General features: G+C 37.5%; 1 protein-coding gene across 1 annotated transcript in view; it reads right to left on the bottom strand.

The window, feature by feature from the left end:
- Positions 1-20,755, bottom strand: part of ERP44 (endoplasmic reticulum protein 44) — a 57,265-nt gene that overhangs the window by 16,112 nt on the left and 20,398 nt on the right. The window contains exons 2-6 of the mRNA XM_068936347.1: positions 17,941-18,013; positions 17,042-17,081; positions 13,683-13,798; positions 3,209-3,393; positions 2,565-2,680 (exon numbers count right to left, since the gene is read on the bottom strand). Coding sequence (XP_068792448.1) covers positions 2,565-2,680; positions 3,209-3,393; positions 13,683-13,798; positions 17,042-17,081; positions 17,941-18,013 — 530 coding nt within the window. The remainder of the gene's footprint in view (positions 1-2,564; positions 2,681-3,208; positions 3,394-13,682; positions 13,799-17,041; positions 17,082-17,940; positions 18,014-20,755) is intronic.

Here is a 20,755-nt window from a genome sequence, read left to right as displayed (position 1 = left end):
ATCCTGGGCAAAGTGCTCTAGAGGACCCTGCTTGAGCAGGGAGGTTGGAGTGGATGATCTCCAGAAGTCCCTTCCAACCTCAGCCATTCTGTGATTAAGGGTACAGTGCCATTTTCTCCCACTTCCACAGACATTTCTGATTTTCTCCTCTGTTGTAGTTCTGTCTCCAAAAACTCTGGTATATCTTCGCAGTCTCTCTCCTTTCTCTCTCATTCACCTCTCTGTGGTCACCTCTGATCTTAACAGAATTGTAAGAACCAACTGTTTCAAGTATAATTTTACATATTAAGATGATCAGCAGCCAAGTACCATTAACGATGTTTAAGATAAGCCATTAAAACCATGTAAAGCCAGAATCATTTTAGCATAGCAGGAAATAGCTCTGCTACTACAGAAGCTAGTGAGCTAATTTTTTTTCCTGCCAAATTGAGAGTTTTCAGTTCATGTTAGCCTACTAGAAGCCTGAACATGACATCTGATGTTCCCATATATCTGATGAACACTTCGTTCATACCAGAATCAGAAACTCCTCCCCACGGGTCGTTGGAATGTTCTTATCTGTCTTATCAGTAGAGTTTTTAAATGAAGAGTCTGACTGATCAGGGCCAGCAACCCATGAAACAGCTACTCATAATCTCAATAGAAAACTCTGTTCTATAGCCAGTATCTCCCCTGGCAGTCTAGTCACACACAATCTTTTTTTTTTTTTTTTTTTTTTTTTTTTTTTAAGGAAGCTTGAGGATCGCAGCCACTCAGAGAAGAAAGCATATTTAGTTTCCAGGATTGCTGTCTGGAATGCTCCACTTTAAAATAGCAACAGCTCCAGGCTAGAAAGGGAACAGAAGTCTGGAGAAGAGTCTCAGTAAGCCTGCTGGGAAATCTGTAGCAATATAGACAAGCTACAAATAGTGAAAGCTTTTCAGGAGCAGAACACTTTTCCTCAGAAAATGAATGAGTAGGATGCAGAAGCCTGCCACCCGAAAGGTCTCCATCTAGAGTAAGTCACATATACAAGGCAGACTACTTCTAGAACTGGACTGCAACTATGGGTTGCACTTTTAAGAATGAGAAAGCAAAAGAAAAGCTACTGGAAATTATCTAAGATGGAAATTAAATTTTAAATTAAAATTTCATGTGGGGGAAAGAAGACTACCACATATCTGAGAACGTACAGATAAATACACTGCTCATTTAAAGCACAATAGATCCTTTGAGCTTCTGGGTAGGTAACTGCCTGATTCTGTTCTGAAGCATGCAACAGCATCGTTCATTTCAGGTCCAGAACAGGTAAATCATTTGGACGTTACTTTGATGTAGCTAAACTGAGAAGCAGAACAAGAGTGGATGTTCTAAGAGTGTTTGCATCAGGGTCCTTGTAGTTAGTAGGTATTAGTCCAAAACCATATTTGGCCAGAGAGTAATCCACTTAATCAGAGCTTGGCTGTTAGTTGGGAGCTCAGAGAATTAAGATTTACTAGCAGAACAAATTAAAAAGAGATCAACAAAAAGTATACTTAATGTTAGACACTTTTATACTGTTTGGGAGGGAGAGGGGAGGAAGCCTTACAAAAACTTAAACCTCACTTCCTCCTTTGTTCACTGGAAAAGCCAGCTATTACAGTTTAAGCGATATTTCTGCATCAAACTGGCAAGCCCTCTAGTGCAATGATAGGGATTCCACATAAGCCTAACAGGTAACCTCAGAATTAGGATTATTTATATATACACTGTCCAGGTTTATTAGCACAAAGGTAATAAAGCAGCTACTGTTAGAAATCTAAGGCATCAACTTTTCATTTTCCAGATAAGTTAAAAATAACTTATATCTAAAAAAATGTATAGTAACTACTCCAAGAACAGTATCCAACACTAACACTGTGCTGTGGGAGACCGTGTATTTCTGATTACATCAAGCTGACATATAGCAAACTAATGAACTTGAACAGTGGGAGAAAGAATCTTAAGCTATTGTTATCTCATTAATGATTTTTAAAAGGCATTTCTGAGAAGAACAGAAAGTCATTTAAGGGGGTTAAAAAAATATAAGCAACTACCAAATAATTTTATTTTATTTTATTTTTTTTTTACAGAAAAGAAGAGGGGGAAAAAACCCTATAAAAATGGTCATATTTTAAATAAAAAAATTAAGCGGTTGCTAAAAGGAGTTACTCAGTCTGTAAAGCTACAAAGCTGTTAAATCTCTGCCCAAAAGTTCTCAAACTCTTCCCTACTTGTTCCCCTCTCCCTGGAAGGGAGCAGGTTCTTGGCATGCAACTGACTAGCTTCTCTCCCTAATCCCCCTCCCCCCGTTACGTTTAAACTATACTGATGAAGAGCAGAAAATAAGAAAAGGATGTAAATCAAAGTCAGATTCCACAATTCAGCCACATTAAGACTAGGCAGACTTCCTCCCCTCACCCTAGGTTTCTCTCAGTGTATTGATCTGAGAAAGTCCAGTTCTGTATTAAAAAAGTATTTTAAAAGTTCTTTCAATTAAATTATATAAAATTCATTAACATAATTTCAGGAATGGAGTCATGAAATCAATACATTTGAAAACTTACCCAAAGGCAGATAGGAATACACAATCATCATGCAAAATATTTGCTACTCTTTCAAAGGTTCTGTAATTGTCAGAGTCCTTTTGCTCAAAGTATCCAACAATATTTCTTCTACTGCGCTGTAAAAAAAAACAAAGGTTAAATTATAATTTATCTCAAATTATCAAAAACTATCATTATTCCCCAAAAATGTTCAATATAGAAAAACTGTTCACTCAACAGCACACAGAGCGGGCAAAATCTATTTCCTTTCTGCCTCCAAATAATATGCACTATACAAAGACTCAAAGATTTTAATATTTAGAAATATTCTTGTGAATCTTTTTGTGAATATTTTTCCAGTGAAGGAATAATAAAAGTATCTTGTTTCATTTCAAATGATTTAAAGGTAACATAAGTAATTTGGTAGTAGTTTTATTCTGACAAAATTAATGAAGTTGAAAGGGTTATTAAAATTGGAATTAATTTGTAATACTGGAAATAATGATCTGGTTTTCATTGTCAGTTCAAAAGAAGTGCTCGCAACATTTCTGAATGGAACTCCACCCTCCCCACCCATATCAACATGTACTTCAAATACATTATGTTCCATCAATTAAAAAAAGAAAATATATGTATTCTTCAAAGGAAGAACAATCAAGATTTACATCAAGAGTACTAATTTCTTCCAAATCTTGGACTTCCCGAATAGGATTGCTCTTTTGTTGCCTGATATAGTCTGCTATAGCTGTCACAGATCTCTGGCCCCTGTATTCTCTCTTCATCATCATTCCATTCCGGAAGAGCTTCAGGGTTGGGTATTTGCTTATCCTGTATCTCTGAGCTATGTCCGCTAAAAAAGAAATTAAGCAAAAAAGTACAAATAAATACACTGAACCTGAAATCTTATATACACATGCATGCACGCAGAAATAGAGTCTCTGAACCAGCAGTCACGCACCCGTCAACAAGAAAAAACTGAAAAACACTGCAGAGGAGAGAATGGATAGCTGCAGTGTTGCTCTACTGTATTTATGTGCGTAAGTCTAGGCTCAATTCAGTTGACTACATTCATTTAGTACCCTTTCTGTGAACAACTAGGAGGACAATTTAAGAGAGAAAAACAATATAGCAAACAAACAAGAGTCCTAAAAGCTTAGCAAATCTCAGTAAATTCACACAAAAAGCAGTTTTAATAAAATAAAACATCCCTTCTTTTTTAAACTCACTACCATTTTTATCCCAAATACAGTGCTGAAAATATAACTGTTACCTCTTAAATTTAAGAGAACCTGAACCCTGTGCAAAGTTCTTCCTTAGACCGATCAAGGCCCGAAGACTGCTGTTACACTTCTGAGCTGCCCAATTGTTGAATAGACAAAATTTCAGTTTTCGAAATTAAAACACCTCTTGTCAACCAGTGTCAGCATTTCCATAAAGACATCATTCACATCCATACTTGTAGTCCAACTTCTTTCTTTTAGACTTAGATTGCTCTCATGAAGCACAGCACTTATGCAAATACATGTTGCTTCATTGTGTGTTAGTCTAACATAAAAGCTTAGTAGCGTTAAGAACTTTTGATTTTCACCCTTATATAGCCGTTTAGCTATTTAACTGTTATTCATTCATTAGATTTACAAATTTAAAATAAAATAAAAAATAAATAAAACGGAAAGAGGTTTTAACAACAGCACAATAAAATTAGAAGCAGGAGGAAGCTGAGCAGTAGAAGTAATGAAGCCCAGTTTCCTGTGAATGTGCCCTGTGCCCCATACCTTCAACCACTACTGTCACAACAATCCAGTTCTTCCCTACACCTTACCACAGTACCTAAGTGCCCCCTTGTCCCTCTTCCGCTTTGGTTAATTACAGGGGCCGAGCAAGTTGCACCAAGTGTGGCAGCTAGATCCCAGCTATGCATTCACAGGGTAGCTTATGCACAACTATTAAGTGGCTAATGGCACACCGAACATGATCCATCACTGTTGAGCTCCTACTGCAACCTTTAACAAAATTCATAGCTACTTCATAGCTCTGAATTCTCTTCCCTCTTTCAGATGTGGCTGAAGTTTGGCAAAACCTTCAAGGCGTTTTAAGACCACTGAATGAACAAACAAGGCACCAGCGTAAGCTTTGGATTCCTAGGAAAATAAGGCTAAAAATAAACACTAGAGAGAAAGTAGTTAATTGCTGAGTAGATTTCGGCAAGCACTTTTTTTGCTGTTGTTTAATTAAGTCCTCCCATCAAGTTCTGCCCTGGAAATATATCTAGAAACAAACAAGCAAAAGAAATCACACGGCCTCTATGAAAACTGAGTGTCCTCTATTATAGGATGGGTTCCAGTTTACCTACATCTCAAAATCTTACCTAAAAGCCAACGCAATGCCAAGATGTGATCAGTCTGCCCATTTTCCAGGGCTTCCATCCTTTTGAGGTGATTAATTCTAGCCAGCCACATCTACACTGTTTCCTGTATACCTCTCAAGGAAAGAGAGAGACAGTCTTGAACTTTAAAGAGATGACAAAAATTGAATTTCCTGCTGCCTCAAGAATACTCAGTGAAACAATCTCTTTTAATTGCTCATAAAGAGCTATTAATCTCTTGCAGCTTTAGTTAATGAAAACAATTTTTGTACCAACTACACAACTTAACCTAGTCTGAGAACTGACAACTGAATTTGCATGGCAAAGGAATGAGAACCATGCAATGTTCTTGTTGTACAAGAACATTGTTTAACATCCCTCAAATCGATAAGCTTGAAAACTTCATCAGTTAAGCCCAGTTCATAACATGCTTCACCTCACTGTAATATATTACAGAATTCAACCCATCAATTTTGACTAAGGAGGGGTTTGAACTGTTTCCTAAATACCCACAAAGAGCTTTTTAATGCATTAATTATGGTTAAATTTAAGAAAACGACAAATTATCCCCTCAATTCAGAGTACTGTTACTTCAATTCAATCCAAATTTCTCAAGGAAACAAATACCTTTTAACACACTCAGTATTAACAAGTATTAGATCAATACTTTTTTTCCTCCTTTAAAATACTCTTACTTTTTAGTTAAAGTCCTTAAGAGCTGACTGCAACAAGCTGCAAAGTATAATGGGGGAGTGATCACTTTATACTTAGTGGAAGAAAAACGTTCTATCTTGTTGACAGAAAGATCTTCAGTCTGAGAGCACGTCAGCCTAGCAAAACTTAACTAGGGTCTGACAAAAGACATGAAGCCTAACCTGTCAAGGTTTCCCATCCAAATCTCTCATAAGTATATGGAGAGTACAGACTGTAACTACATTCCCGAATCTGGCAGAGCAAGGGGGCCACAGTCTGCTCCACAGCAAGAGAACACCAAAACTACACTTTTTGTCTCACAACACGAGCTCTTTCTTCAAGATAGGGTTAAAATACACTTTTAAAGTAGTATAACGTGCACACTTTGCAGAACATTCATGCCAGTACGTTTTGAACGTTCTGAGATATTGATTTTAGTCCCTGGGCCTGTGAATCTTCATCAAGTGCTAAAGTCAAATAAAAAAAAAAAATTATTGATAACAAAACGCCCACTGTCAAGATTGACTTAAAACGCCATTTCCTAAGTCAGAACCTGCATGCTCTTTATAAATTACATGGAGAATCCAGGAATACTGATATTTGAACTAACACAGAGACGACAGTCCTACACAAGTAAGCACTTGAAAACTTTTTTTTCCCCCCAAAATAAAAAATGCAAGTACATGAAAATTTGTTTGAATTCATTCAAAAGTCAAATTGAGTAAATCTTAAATGTTTCATTAAAGCCTGCCATTTGATACAGGTAGAGCTAATGTAAACAGAGCTACAACAAAATTATGCTCCTTTTAAAATTGGAAATACACAATGCAAATACATGAAATATTGTTTGAATTCATTCATGGATCGCATCTGTTATAGAAAATCCTAAAATAAATTTTAAAATAGTTCTAGATATTCTCACTGCACATTTTCTGATGAAAAGAGAGATTTGATACAGGTACGGGTAACCTGAAAGGAGGAAGGAAAAAAAAAAAAAAAACCACCCTTCCAGTCATGATTTTATATTTTCTTTAAAAAATACAAACTTTGAGTTTGTATTTTGCCCAATTAATCATAAAATCATAAATTTGGTGGCTAGGCCACCAGAACAGTTTCATGTTAGTTTTTATGGGAAACTGAGATAATTGATGATCTTCTTGTCTTCTACAAAACAGAAATTTCCTGTTGAGCTCAAATAACTGTAGAATTCAAATGATTCTCCCCCCTTTTTCACATGCATATATGTGGGTATATACCCGCTTTTAAACTGCCCAGACTATTTTCTACTACTTATTCCACAAACTCCAACAAGAATGTCTTCACAGTTATAACTCTTCATAACTGTACTCTAGCGACACTTCTCCCAAAGCATTGAAGAGAAAGAAAAGCAGCCTCTTACAATGGAGGCTAGGCATCGTTTTCTGTGTCGTTTTGAAGACTTTTACATGAAGTCTGAAATTTACACTCATGTTTTAAGGCATTCTCTCAAATTGCCTTTTGAGCAACAGCTTCTCCAAGATAACGTGCTTTGTGAACTATCATTTATGATCTATATCCTTATTGTACATGTCTAGCACTGTCAGCCATTTCTCTTTTGTCTGAGCATCATGTATTCTTACACTCAAAGGAATGCTGAAACCCCGTGGGGGGATGCGTGTTGGGTGTCAGGCTTTTCACTGGCATGTTTGCGCATTATCTAAGCTACAACTTCAAGTAAATAAGCAGCCTGTACCTTGATTCTCAAATGGCTTCAGATGTCATCAATCTAGGTTAACATCACAATACACCTTCCAGAAAGTTCATCTAATATATCAGATCATATGTTACCCAAATCGCAAGTCCAATTTATACCTTTTTGAGGCTAAGAATGAACCACTGCATCAAGACACACTACTGAAGTAGACTCCAACCCACAGCGTAATCTAGGTGGTCCTTCCTGCTGAAGGAGCTGCAATACTTACAAGGGTCAAGATATCAAACCACCATTACCTAACCCACTGTTCCGGTCTCCCAGGTCATAGTTCATACCACCACCAACAAATATTTAGATCTTAAGTTTACAGGACTGGTTTCCAGAGAATTTTTCCTCTCAAAGAAGATGTCCACTAGGATTTGAGCAAAACTTACAGTTATCCTAAACACCCATTCCATAATATAAGCTACAACCTGAAGCAATTCACGTGCAGGAGAGAGGGTTAGCAGAGCCCTGAAAAACTGAAAAACTCTCTTGAAGTAAAACTAAAGCTACAAAAGTCAAAACCCGTAAAAATCAGCTCTGAAAATATCCATAGCGTCTTTTTCTAAATGAGGTTTGTCATGCTGTCAGAAGAAGAGCTGGCAGAAACCCAGGCTACTGCATTTTAAAATTTTGTGTTTACATGATAGCTATAGGAGTTGCATAGGTGTATCCCTCCTTTGGTTCAAAACATAAATCAAGATTGGTTTATACCAATAAGCTGACTTGAATTTACTGGATTTGACACCCAGATCATCTCAACTCTTCCCCCACATTCTGCTTCAAAAGTGACAAATTCCTTCAGTTGTATACTTGACCTTAGGACTACCAGTTGAGTACTTACGATCTCATGTGAACAATCAGAGATCTATTGTATCTTCTGAAGACCCTCAGGTTATCTGCCAGGAAATACTACAGAACAGAAACGAAACCTGGCCTTGGGAGGTTCTATAGGTCAACTTAAGAGTATTTGCTATTCCTCTTTTAAAAATCAAGTGTTTTCTTTTAGTTCAAGTTCACTTAAGGCATTTTTGCCTGCTGCTTTTTCATACAAGAAGTACTACATTCATGTTACTGCTAAGTATTTCATAATACTGCATTAATTCTCCCCAGTTAAGCTACTGCTCTCAGGACACTCGCACACAATCATAAGACCCGGTAATACTCAGAGGAGGTAGGGTTGAAAAGGACCTCAAGGGGCCATTTAAACTAGGTAACCTTTCCCCATGAGTAGTGTTAACAGCAACTTGCATACTGGACCAAAAGAGGTATAAGAAAAGGAATCAATGTTGTATATCACATAGCTAAAAAGAAGCTGGGAATCAGCAATCTACACTACCTTCTGCTGTAAAGAAGCCTTCACAATAGCCATTCCTATTCTGACAGTCTAACAAAATTGCTCTCCTGAGGAAAGGCATCAACATCCTCTCTGAACCACTTCCACTTTCTGTCTTGTGCAAAGGTAACTCTTTGAGACTGGTATTTTTTTCCCAGCTGAAATGGTAGGAATTCACAGAAGTCCTTATGCCTGTTTACACTTTCAAGTTCATTTATACTTCATTTATGAACCCAAGACTTGTTACCATAATGAGTTATTTTTCTTACTGAAGACACAGTAGCACTACCATCCAAGTAACTCCTCAAAGACTATTAACACACATTACAGGAATGGTCAGACCCAGTGAGATCAGCAGTTCACTTTCCTGTCCTCTCATTAACAGAGGCCAATAACGTGTTTCAAAAGAAAGAACAAGAGTACTCTAAACAGTCTGTTTTGCAACACCTACAGCACCTAAGCAATGGAAGTTGGCTTGGAAGTTGGCTTAGAAGTTGGCTTCTGTCTGGAAGAGCAGAGACTTACATTCAAATCTGCCATTTTAAAAATTCTTTTTAAAATTCAGAAATCACTTTAAAAGGAAATAATTGCAGTAGAATTAAGACTCTGATACATATTTTAATTTATAAGAATTCTGTACCATAAGTCCTAATTTTGAGTTCATAGAAATGTTCATAAGACAAACTCTCCTCCAGGGACTTATATATTGAAATATTTGCTCATTTACAAGAGAATATAGTAAATCCATGCTATCAAGTGGGTTTCCAAAGTTGCTGCTTAAAAAAAAAAAACAAAAAAACAATAACACACACACATCCCCTTTCTAATAATCACTGTATAGAAAGATTTGCTAAAGTTCTTTAATGAAGATCACGTTTTCCAGGTATTACACTGAGAAGATAGTTGCATAATTTTAAAAATAAGTGAATTACTAAACTGAACACACCAAAACCACAGAAGATTTTAAAAGCAAGCATAAAGTGGAACTTAGATTTTTATAGGTTATAAAAGTATGAAGTTTTAGAAACTGAAATAGAATATTAGTTTAGATTCACATTTTACATATGTTCCACATTGCCTTAATGAGGAAAAACAGCCATATGGCTGAACTTACACATTGCAGGTGTAATTACCTTCCATAACATCAGTAAATTGGTATAAATCATAATATGTAGAGTTCTAATATACTGGCAATGTTTAAAATTTGTATTTCATCACATTGGGGCCTAACTATCACTTTCCAGAAAAACATCTTTATACTGGCTATAAGAGCAGACAGAACGATGGCTTTGTCATTAAGCATCAAACATTTGGCAGTGCATCAATTATTCTCTTTAATTTGCTTTGCCCTTAGAAACTGGTGTGAGCTGTTGGGACCTGCAGTGTGCATTAAATGGCATGTATCTATGTCTGGCTGACCATTCTGAAAGCTGTTTAGAGTGGTCTGAAATCAGCTATGTGGGTTCCCTACAGAGTCTTGGTTTCACACAGAAACAGATCATTTGCAATGCAAATAACTTACTATAGTAACAACATCCTAATAGAACAACTACTAATGGTACAAAACCTGTAGGCATTAAAAACCAAAACAAACAACCAACCCCCCTCAAACAAACAGAAAGACAGATAACACAGTAGGTTGGAGTCAAGATGGTGGTGGTGTAGTAAACTACTGCAGAAGATCCACAAGGGATAGCATAGTAACCATCCATCCTTCTTACTAGAAAGTTGCTGTCGCATGTACTAAAGTTGAAGTCTTAACCTGATAATCTTAGGATATAACCAATTCCTGTGTGCCATGAAATGTACTATTGCATACACCCCATCAAATGAATACTGGAAACCAGGAATCATGCCTATGGCTTTGCTATTTTAACTCAAAAAGGCACCTCAGGCAGGAAGACTTGGTCTGTCATGATGGATTTTTATTTTTACTTCTCATGTTTTACAGCTTGAGTAGCAGAAGCCACGTTCATCTACTTCTTAAGTTAAGGACACAAAAAGTAAATGCAAGCACAGAGAGCTCACAGTACTCCAGTAATAAATAGAGAGACCAAAACTCTTCTCTGTCTCATACTGCTTAGCCCGCTACAGCTAATCTCAGGCCAAGGAGGACAATCTCTGCTGTATCATCTCTTCCTCCATCCAGGCCTTGGCTCTCTGTAATAGGCTTCAATGAGCTAAACTCAATGAGCGTATGAGGAGGAGATTAAACAACAAGCTTCTAAAGTGCTTCAAATACGTGGAAAAAAGTTTTGAGGCACATAGCTGTTAAGACAGGAACCTCTCATGACTAAACACCAGGCACCCAGCATCTAAGACTGTCTTCTCCTATAAAGTTTCCCGCTTCTACTTCAAGGCAATGAAAATGCTAAAAATACAAAAACTACTGCCAAAGGCATTAGCCACCATCATCCTTCTTGAAGATGGTTGCTGAAACTGGAAAGTTATTACCCCCCCCCCCCCCAAAAAAAAAAAAAAAGATCAACATTGAAAAACGTTATCCAAGCGATTAAAAGTTTCAGCAAACAAAATAGGGACTTCAGTTGTAAATGTAAACCTAAACAACACAGGTTGGTTTTACTAAAATCTTCTGTGATGACTATCACTGATTAAAGTGATAGAATATGTAAAGAAAGTATGTACAAAACCGTATTTCAAGTATGTACAGTGACTAGTTTAATAACCTGATATAAAAACAATCAGGAAATTTGCTATAACTGCATTTATTTTTACAGTAGCAGTAAAGATCAGGGGTGGCTTATTTGTGTAGATCTTGCAGTAGATCTCAGAAAAAACAAATATAAATTCAGTAAGAAAACTTCAGCAAAGTCTGCACAATAGGCTTCATCTTTAATATACTCCTCCAAAGAATTTTTGACTTAATTCATTACCTGAAAATTGACTTTTAAGGATGGTAAGTTTGCATATTTAAAGCTACACTTTTGCTTAAAACCTCCCAAGCACAGCACACAACATACAGAAAGATGACTCGAATCAGAAGGGAATACTGGGTGTGAAAGAGGGGAGCTGATGTACAGTCAAGTATTTTAGATTTGGGAAGGTATTCCTGGCTCTAAATTCCATGATTCTAGAAAAAAACTGTTTCAGAAAGTAAGCAGGAAAACATTCATTTAACAGAGAAACATTATTATGAGAAAGAAAAAACACACCTATGAAGTAATTTAAACACAGATACCGTGCCCATGTTGCTGCTGCTCTAGAAATGGTATGGGCAGTTGTAGAAACACTGATCTATCATATATTTAAGACACAAAAAGAACGTCTGCTTGGAGGAGGAGACCCTACAACTGCATGCCTCATAACTGTCCCTCAAGAACACGTACATTCTTTTATTTCAGTTCCTCAATACGTCCCTACTGCTCCAACATCAGAAGGCAGCTGAATGCTTCAAAGCTGCTCAAGCAGCCAAGGAGAATGTTATCATGCCTCTTTTCCACCTGAGGCTATAAAAGAGGTCCTAAATCCCAGTGATTCCAAGGATTTAATCCTAGAGGCATTTAACTTTTCTGTGACTGCACTGGCCTTATTGATCTTTGGAAAGGGCCAAAACAGAATCTCCTTGCCCGCTCCTGATAGTTTGAAGAATCAACTTCAGGATTTCAGATACTAGGTTGATACAGTTTGCCACCTTAAAAGAATTTTTTGTGCTTGAGATCTTTTTCAAGATTGCAAGACAGGTGCTTTTATACTTGAGCAACAACACGCACGCACACATACTGGTGAGCACAAATACTGGTGTTAGTGGAATATGCTGAAGTGTATTCACTCATTTCTAAGTCTGCAAGTAAGAACAATGACATTTCAGGCTGAGAGTTTTCTTTATAGGGAAAAATCCTCTCTAACATCAAGCCAGTTAAATTGTTAAAACAGGGGAACGGGCGGGGAGAAGTCCGTTACATTTCAGAGTTATGCAATTGGCTTTTCTTGTCCTACAAGTTCCTCTTTAGATTTTTGTAACACACAGCACAAAATCACCACTACTATGTAAACAGTAAATTCCTGAGATTAGGATAGGCTCATGCCTACAGATACAAACTAATGACTCCATACAGTGATTCCTCAGATTTCCCACTGTGAGTCTTCTCATAAATGAACAGTTGTGCAAAGCCTAAATATTATAATCAGTATTGGTTAGAACGGAACTTCTGCTGCGATTTGAAACCACTTGCAACTGTTATTACTCTCTGGGAATCACAAGTCACTGTGCAGAAAACATGCCTGAAAATGCTGTTCTTCCAGAAAGCATAAAACTGTAAAGCTGCTGATGTTACACTACAAAAAGCACCCTAATTGATCTCATCTCAATCAATTTGTCTTTCAATGGGTAACTGACGTTCCTGGCATTTTACTTATTGTTGAATTAAAAAATAACTCTTGGGATTATTACTGGAATAAAATGAGTAAATTTGGCTTACCATCCATTTTCACGCATTTCTGGGGAAAAACAAAAAACCAAACAGTTGTTGGTAGGCGTACAAAGAGCAAAGCAGAGAAGCTGATGTACTACTGGCTGTGTGAAAGACAACTTGCATAATTTGCTTATTTCCAACTTGTGCCTTTGGTCACACCATGACTCCTAGTCAGAGTGGATAGCTGAGTTGAGCGCCTTGTTGATGCTGATAATGGAGGAGGGTCCTCCCTCTTCTTCTTGGTTGCAAAGTCCCACACTATTTGTTGCACTAGGGCCTCTCTGATCCCTGAACGAGCAGCTTCAATTCACAATCCCAGACATTTTTTTCCTATTAAATGAGACAGGCTGAACTGATATAAGGATGCTTTTATTGATGCAGTGAAGAAGCAACCCTGGAGATTGCCCTAACAAATTCGGCAGGAGAGGTCTGTTGATGTATACGAGCAATTCTCTCTGGCTAAATTATGGGGCAAATCCAACCATACCTTGGAGATTGCTGGCTATTATACTCTTCGATAGAGTGAATAACTTAATGGCAGGATATTACAGAAAGAACTAAATCAGGATTTACTTACAGTGCTGATCACAATCTACTCTGGCAAACACTACTTGATTCTTATCTGGGTATTCTTCCTTAATTACATTGGAAGCTTCCTCAAAAATAGGATGCAGCATTTGGCTAAAGCGGCACCTGCGGAAAGAATACAAAACTGTAACTTCAAAATATTAACTTGAAATCTTTTGACTGATGTCTCAGGGAACATTTCAGTCTTTGCAGGGAGGAGGAAAAAAAAAAAGAGAGAGAGTGAGCGAGATGGGGGGAAGGAAGGGAGGGAGGGGCAGGCTACTACTGTGATGAAATCATCACAGTAATTGACTGGATAAAAATAGGCTCAAAAGTAACTTGAATAATTCAGGTGGGGGAAAAAAAAAAAAATCATTCTTAATACATAGTTCAAGATGTGTCCCCCTGCTTTATCAGCTTAAGAAACAGTACTGATGTGTTTCTTAAGGTAAGCCTTTAGGAAATCCATCCTATTCAGAAAGTCTGCTAATCTGTTTTTCTATCTGAATTATCCCTGATGAAGACGTTTTAAACATAAAATAGAAGTTGCTTTGATTGTTGAGGTTCAAATATTGACCAACACTTACATAATCATCCTCAAAAAAGTATTGCAGAGATAATATTATATGGGTCAACATTAGAGATGATATTATTATATTATTGCTCAAATTAGGTGGAAATTATGCCTAGAATTTAGGCATGTTTCTATTACTGAACTGTGAAGAAAGAGATTTCCATGGATGCCTTCTTGTAGTCATGTCAGATTTTGAAGCAAGTCCTCTGTTTCTGGCCTTGGAAAAGGCAGGAGGAATATAAAGGGGCCCCACACGGGCCTGGTTTTGGTGGCTTTGAGGAGGTTAGATTAACGCCAGTGCATAAGCTCCTCATTAATTTGTCTTTAAACCTAGTTTATCTTCTGTTCTTCTAGACACATTACAGAATTTAAAATGGAAGACCTGCAATGGCACTGCAGAAGTTGTTAGAATGAGAACTCAAGGAGCATTTAAAAGGTGATGCATAATAAGACCACATGCCCTGAAGCCCTGCCTACACTTAACAGTGTTAACTTGATGATGCTGTTGTGCCTACACCAGCCAATGCTCCAAGTGAAGAGGCAGTTTTTACTGTCAAAACATGAATAAGGCATAAGCCCGTTTTCCAGAAAGAAAGCTGCCTTTTGCCAGTGCAGTTGTTACACTTTTATGCAGCATACACGTTAGATATGGCTTCCTTGTCCTCCAGTCTTCTCCACCCTTATAGCAGAGTACCTATGTCAGCAAAACTGACCTGTTCTCATTCAAGTCTGTGTCACATCGTGGGTTGGGAGTATGCTATGTTGGGATTTATGACTGAATATCTACATATAACGATCCTACTTAAGACTGTAATGTTTTAAATTTATGGCCTATTATAATGTGAATCAACTTGCAAGCATACCCAAACCTTTAAATTCAGAGCAAACCTATTAAAGAGAAGATTCCATAACAGTGGGAACTGCAGAAACAGCACTGCTTATAGGTTCAGAACAGGTCTCTTAATAGCTTGCTATATTAAGTTTTAAAACACTCATAGCTTCCCTAGATCACCGGATGCATCAGGGCAGTGATTTTCAGCTGTCTGCAGTTTGCCTTTTCCAAAATCCCAAATCATTTTTCAATTGTGAAATTAAATTTCAGCATATTTACTTTAGTCTTTACGTGCTTGCTTTCTTGGTTGTCTTTAATAAAATCCTTCAAAATAGTCCATGAACCACTAGGGATCTGCAGACCACAGCAGAAAATAATCCATCTTGAAAGTTAATTACTTAAATGAAAATAAAGATGTGTAATAATTAGGAAGACCTATCTACATTGTCCTGATTCCCAGTCAGAATAATTAAGGGTTTTTTTTTTTTTTGCATTTTAAAAACAGTCTTTAAAAACAGTATAATTCTAAATAAGAGAAGAGACTGGGCCTAATACTTAGCAAATCGTACTGTCATTATAGAAAAGTAAATTTCAAACAAATAGCTTAATTGGCAAATGAATGAATGCAACCTCTCTCAAGTAAAATTCTATTTAAATGTGCCTAGCATCAACTTAGTTTGTGTAAGCAAGTGAATAGATGCAAACTAATCAATGTAAAAATTAGCTTTAAAATGACAGAGGTAAACACAGAAATTTTTATTTGGTATCATGTCTATCTTTATGCAAAAGTTTAAGTGAAGGTATTGAAAATACCTTCATTGAGAATTTCATTCTACATGAAAAGATTGGGTATGAATTTTTCACAATCACTTTTTAAATTAGCCTGCTACCAGTTGAATGAATTATCAGTAAAGGTAAACAATAAATTTGCCAATTTAAATCTGTGTGCTTTTTAATTTTAGACTGTACAGACCTGTGAAGACCTACACAGCGGGATGTGGAAGGGGCAAACAGAATCGAAAGTCTAATCACCTAAAGGACCCCCGATTCGGACGGCTGACAGTTTATGCTCGCAAAGCAGGGGAGAAGCACAGAAAAGAATACTTAGAGGGTGATATTTTTACTTACATATTGATTTACATTGTAAAGCTATTTACATCTATGATTACTTTAAACAAAGGAGAGAAAAAGTGAATTAATTTTTCTAGCCTCATTTTCTATATTTATTTGCATGTTAAAATTTTATTTCCCCTGAATACTCTTTCAGTTTCCTCCTTGCTAAAAGCTCCTTTAGAAATATTAACAGTGGAACAAAACAGAACAAATAAAATAATCTCTTACACAATACAAAGTGGGTTAAGGTATTTAAATCAATTCTAATAATGTTTTTGTAGGCAAGGAAAAAAAAAAAATCAAGTAATCAGATCCTTCTAAGTATGTCTTTCATAACATCTAACCAATCTGATCCCAGATTCTTCCCTTTTCCAGCTTCTCAGTTTTCTTTGCTCAGTTACCATCTCTCAAGTTCTCTATGCGAAGGGTCTTCCAAATTAGAGAAGGGTTTGATTTTTCAAGGCAACTTCAGGTTTTCCGGCACATGTGTATGGGACCAATACAGAGGGAAAGGAAAAAAACAGAGTCTTTTGGACCAGCTTATGTTCAAGAGTCAAAAGCTAATGAAAACTGCCTTGCTAAGAGTTCAACTAGATACTATGCCATTCCCTACAACCATAGAATCCTTTTTTCTTCTGATGGATTCCCTGACAGAAACAGAACATGGTAGATTAGGAGAAGGGGAAGTTATCAAGGCATAAAAAACTCGTGTAAGAGCTGTTTTTGAAGTGACATACCACTGCATCTATGATTAGAATACCGTGGTCAAACATGACTGTTTCCAATAAGCAAAAGTTTAAACATGGGTAGGAGGGGGAAGCGGGGAGACAGGGAGACTTGTATAACTTACCAATCAGCATAAAAATTAACTAAAGCAACGTCTGCATTGTCTAGGAGGAAAGAAAAACAACAAAAAACCCAATGTCGCATTGTAAAGCAAGCTTCTTACAATACTTTAATCTAAGATTATAAAAGTATGCATAACAACTGTAAAAACAGCATTTCTAGATTATACAACATTCAGCTCAGTCTGATTGCTAGAAAACTACTAGGATAAATCTTAGCTGAAATATAGTCTATAGCAAGTGGAAAGAGTGATGAAAGAGGCCCTTAGTCAAGTATTTTATTGACTTTATTGATATATTAGACAGTAAATATGTCAACACTTAAGGCATTAAGATAGAAAAGAAACAAGTAAGTGACACATGAGACAAAAAGTAATTCTGGATTTACTATTATGGCACTCAAAATCAGAAGTTGTACTCTAATATACTTTTAAAGCATTAATTAGACTATTCACAAATGTTTAGAAAAAAAGTTAAAAGCTGAGCTGTCAGCTAGCTGGGTTAGAAGAGCAACAATACGTAGCCTGCCAATGCAGCTTGGTCTGGTCACGCCTTCTCTGCCTTATTTGCTGTGAGCTGGATACCAAGGCAAAAGGTGGCAGAGAAATCGCCAGTTCCCAAAAAGGAAAATGCTTTTCCTTTCTTAGACACTTATAACCCTTTCTTAGACACTTATAACCCTTTCTTAGACACTTATAACCCTCATGTAGATTATAGTAAAGAATTTTCTGGAGTGACACATCAGTTCCGACAGCTAATTTTGATCATAGATACTTAATATTCTATTTAGATTGCAATAGATACTTTTGAAGCTAGTGTATACCTATGTATCTAATAACATTGCAAGACTGACATAGATAAATGACTGTAGACATGCAAAGAAAAAAAGATTCAAAGTACTCACTTAAAATGTCATCTATATTTCCACTATCTAGACTTGTTATTTCACTTCTTGTTGGATTAAAAAGCCAAGACACCTAAAAAGAGAAACCAAACCAGTCAACAATAAAGTAGTAACGTATTTACAATTTTGAACAACACTTCAAGACCTGGAGGATGGGAAGGAGGCAGAACAAACAGTAAAATAATAATAGTTCAGGCAATGCATTTCAGATACTGCGCTACCACAAACATAGAAGTAAACATTATTTACAGATATATAACATCCTTGCACAGCTAAAAGTAAAATTGTCTCTATCTTCATATTATCATCTTCTATTATCCTAGCAAAAAGATTATTGGTATTTTTGTATCATTAAGAGTAGCTTCTATTCATAAATTCACACTGAAGACTGAAATAAAACATATATTTTAGTCATCCAACTCTCCGACGTAGGTAGGAACATCAGCTTTACCTAGAGACAAGTAATTCCTTATGTTACTAACAGGGCCTGTCTGGCAAAAAGAGTTTCTCATTGGGTAAGGCTTGCAATTGTTTCCATATTCCTTGCTGTTAAGAATTTTTGTGTATCTAAATAAAGGAATTACAGTTTTGCATCCCCTTCTGTAATTTTTTTTTGATACTGTTTCAGTCCTAGAATGCAATCGGCACAAACACGTCAGACTACAAACTGAGAAACCATGTCAGCTAGATGATTCAATTGCAAAGCAACATATGTACGGCTCTCAGTGCAACTATGACAGCAATATGCAGAAGAACACAATGTCATATTCACTGCAATTGGCACAGTCCTTTTACCTCAAATGAAGGGAAAAAAAACCCTACAAGTTGTTGGTCTATTCCAGATGAGAGAGTTACACTCTCTCATAGTGATAGGCACTGAGCTACCCTGTTTTCACTTTGAGAGAGATAACTGTAGGAGTTTTGGATCTGGACAATACAGATTCTGGCTTGGGACAATGTCTCCTTCCTGAGCAAGCCGATCTAAAAGCTAGCCCTTCCCTGAGCAGGGTCAGAGCTCCAACCAGATGATCTACTGAGATGCGTTCCAACCTAAATTTTCCATGATTCTGATTTCTCAGCTGATGGAGAAGATAGGAAAGGAAGGTTTTCATTAGAGAATTGAAAATATATGCCAGTCAAGAACTCTGGTAGAGACCAGAGATTCCAAAAGACATCTGAAGAACTAGTCCTTGCACTGAGATAGAACTGAACCTGGAATATGCAACACCTAAATTCACAGAGCCTTAGATTTAATCCTTGCAGCTGCACAGAAAACCTGTGTTGAAGCAGAGTTGATGGGTGCTTTTACTACTGACACCAAAGAAACATTCCTCTGGAAACACAAGGAGCTTTCAAACAATGCCACATAGAGCAACTGTAATTCGCGCTGTATTTACGGAAGAGCCCGAGGCCTCTCCTATACTAGAACCATGCCAATGTCTGACTAGCTAAGGATATGACTTTGATTTAGGAAGCACCTCAAGCAGCAAACCTCCAAGATACTGATTTTTGAAATCGGTTGCAATTCATCACAAGACTAATTCAATGTTAAACTTCAAGTTTTCTAACATTCAGTGCAAGCATATATCAAATATTGGCCTCTCAAAAACATCAGACGTACTGGATGTCTGCTTTCATTAAGATCAGCTTAGAAAATTCTGTGCGTCTTTTGCAGCAATACTTTGTCAATAGCTCTCAAATTACCTGGGTAAATAGCATGCAGGTGAAGCTTGCAGCAGTGATTTTCAATCTCTTCTGATTTGTGGATCACTAAACATTTCTCAGAGACAGTACTGATCCTACTGATCATATTTCCCATATAGACACTGATGGGTAGCATACTCAGTCCGTCTTAGCCTTGTACAGCAGCCTACAGGCTGAAAACTCACTCCTTTCCATAATACGAAGTATGGATCAGTACCTCTCGGTTGCTACTCAGGCTCAGACAAGATTCTAGTACTAGATGCAAGTCTAAGATCTGTGGGGGAATCCGCACAGATCCCTTGCTGCTTGAAATATAATAGAGACAAACGGTCAGCTGTAGCTTTAAGATAAACTGATACAGAAACAAAACTAGTGGTTGAGCTGTGAAGGCTCTTAGTTGAAACTGATGGCAGAAAGGAATGGTCTGCCAGAAAAATATCTGCCTAAGTGACCCATGTGAAGCACAAGCTGTAGTAGGTCAAACGAGGGAAGTGGAAGTTCCTTTGAAGACGCTGGTGTAGCTGACACCCACGGCATAGCTGACTGCTGACCAGCAAGAAGAAAAAGAGGACCCTGCCTTCACTGGGTGCAGAGAAGCAATGCGTGTGGACCCTGGTCTGCAGCAGTACCCGCACGTGCGCAAGGGCTGCTGGACACCATCGGCTTGGGTACCTCCCCCTTGCCAGCCGGGTGGTGCAGGGGGGCACCAGCACCAGCAGCTTGGGTACCTCCCCCTCACCAGCCGGGTGGCGCATGGGGGCACCACCTCCGTGGCACTGCCCCACGAGGTGCTGAGGGCGAGAAAGGTGGTGGGTTTGTGATAATGTGACAGGTAAGCACGGAAATGAGCTGGCAGGTTTGTGTTTGCATGTGTATGCAACTGTAGGTTGTTCCAAGTGTTCGGTTAGATATCATTCATACACAATTGAAGCATTAGTAATAAGATTAACAATAACTGTTAATAAAACAGTATTGCAACTAAGAACAGTATATATAACTCAATATACGAACTTTTGCTAGTCACCATCCAATGTAACTGCAGATCACTCTGCAAATCCATCTGTACGTTCCAGGGCCTCAGTCACCCAGCGAGAAGGTCTCAAAGGCCTCT

Source organism: Struthio camelus, chromosome 2 (assembly GCF_040807025.1).
Source record: "Struthio camelus isolate bStrCam1 chromosome 2, bStrCam1.hap1, whole genome shotgun sequence".
In the NCBI taxonomy this organism is placed as follows: domain Eukaryota; kingdom Metazoa; phylum Chordata; class Aves; order Struthioniformes; family Struthionidae; genus Struthio; species Struthio camelus.
This window is presented reverse-complemented; position numbering and strand designations above follow the sequence as displayed.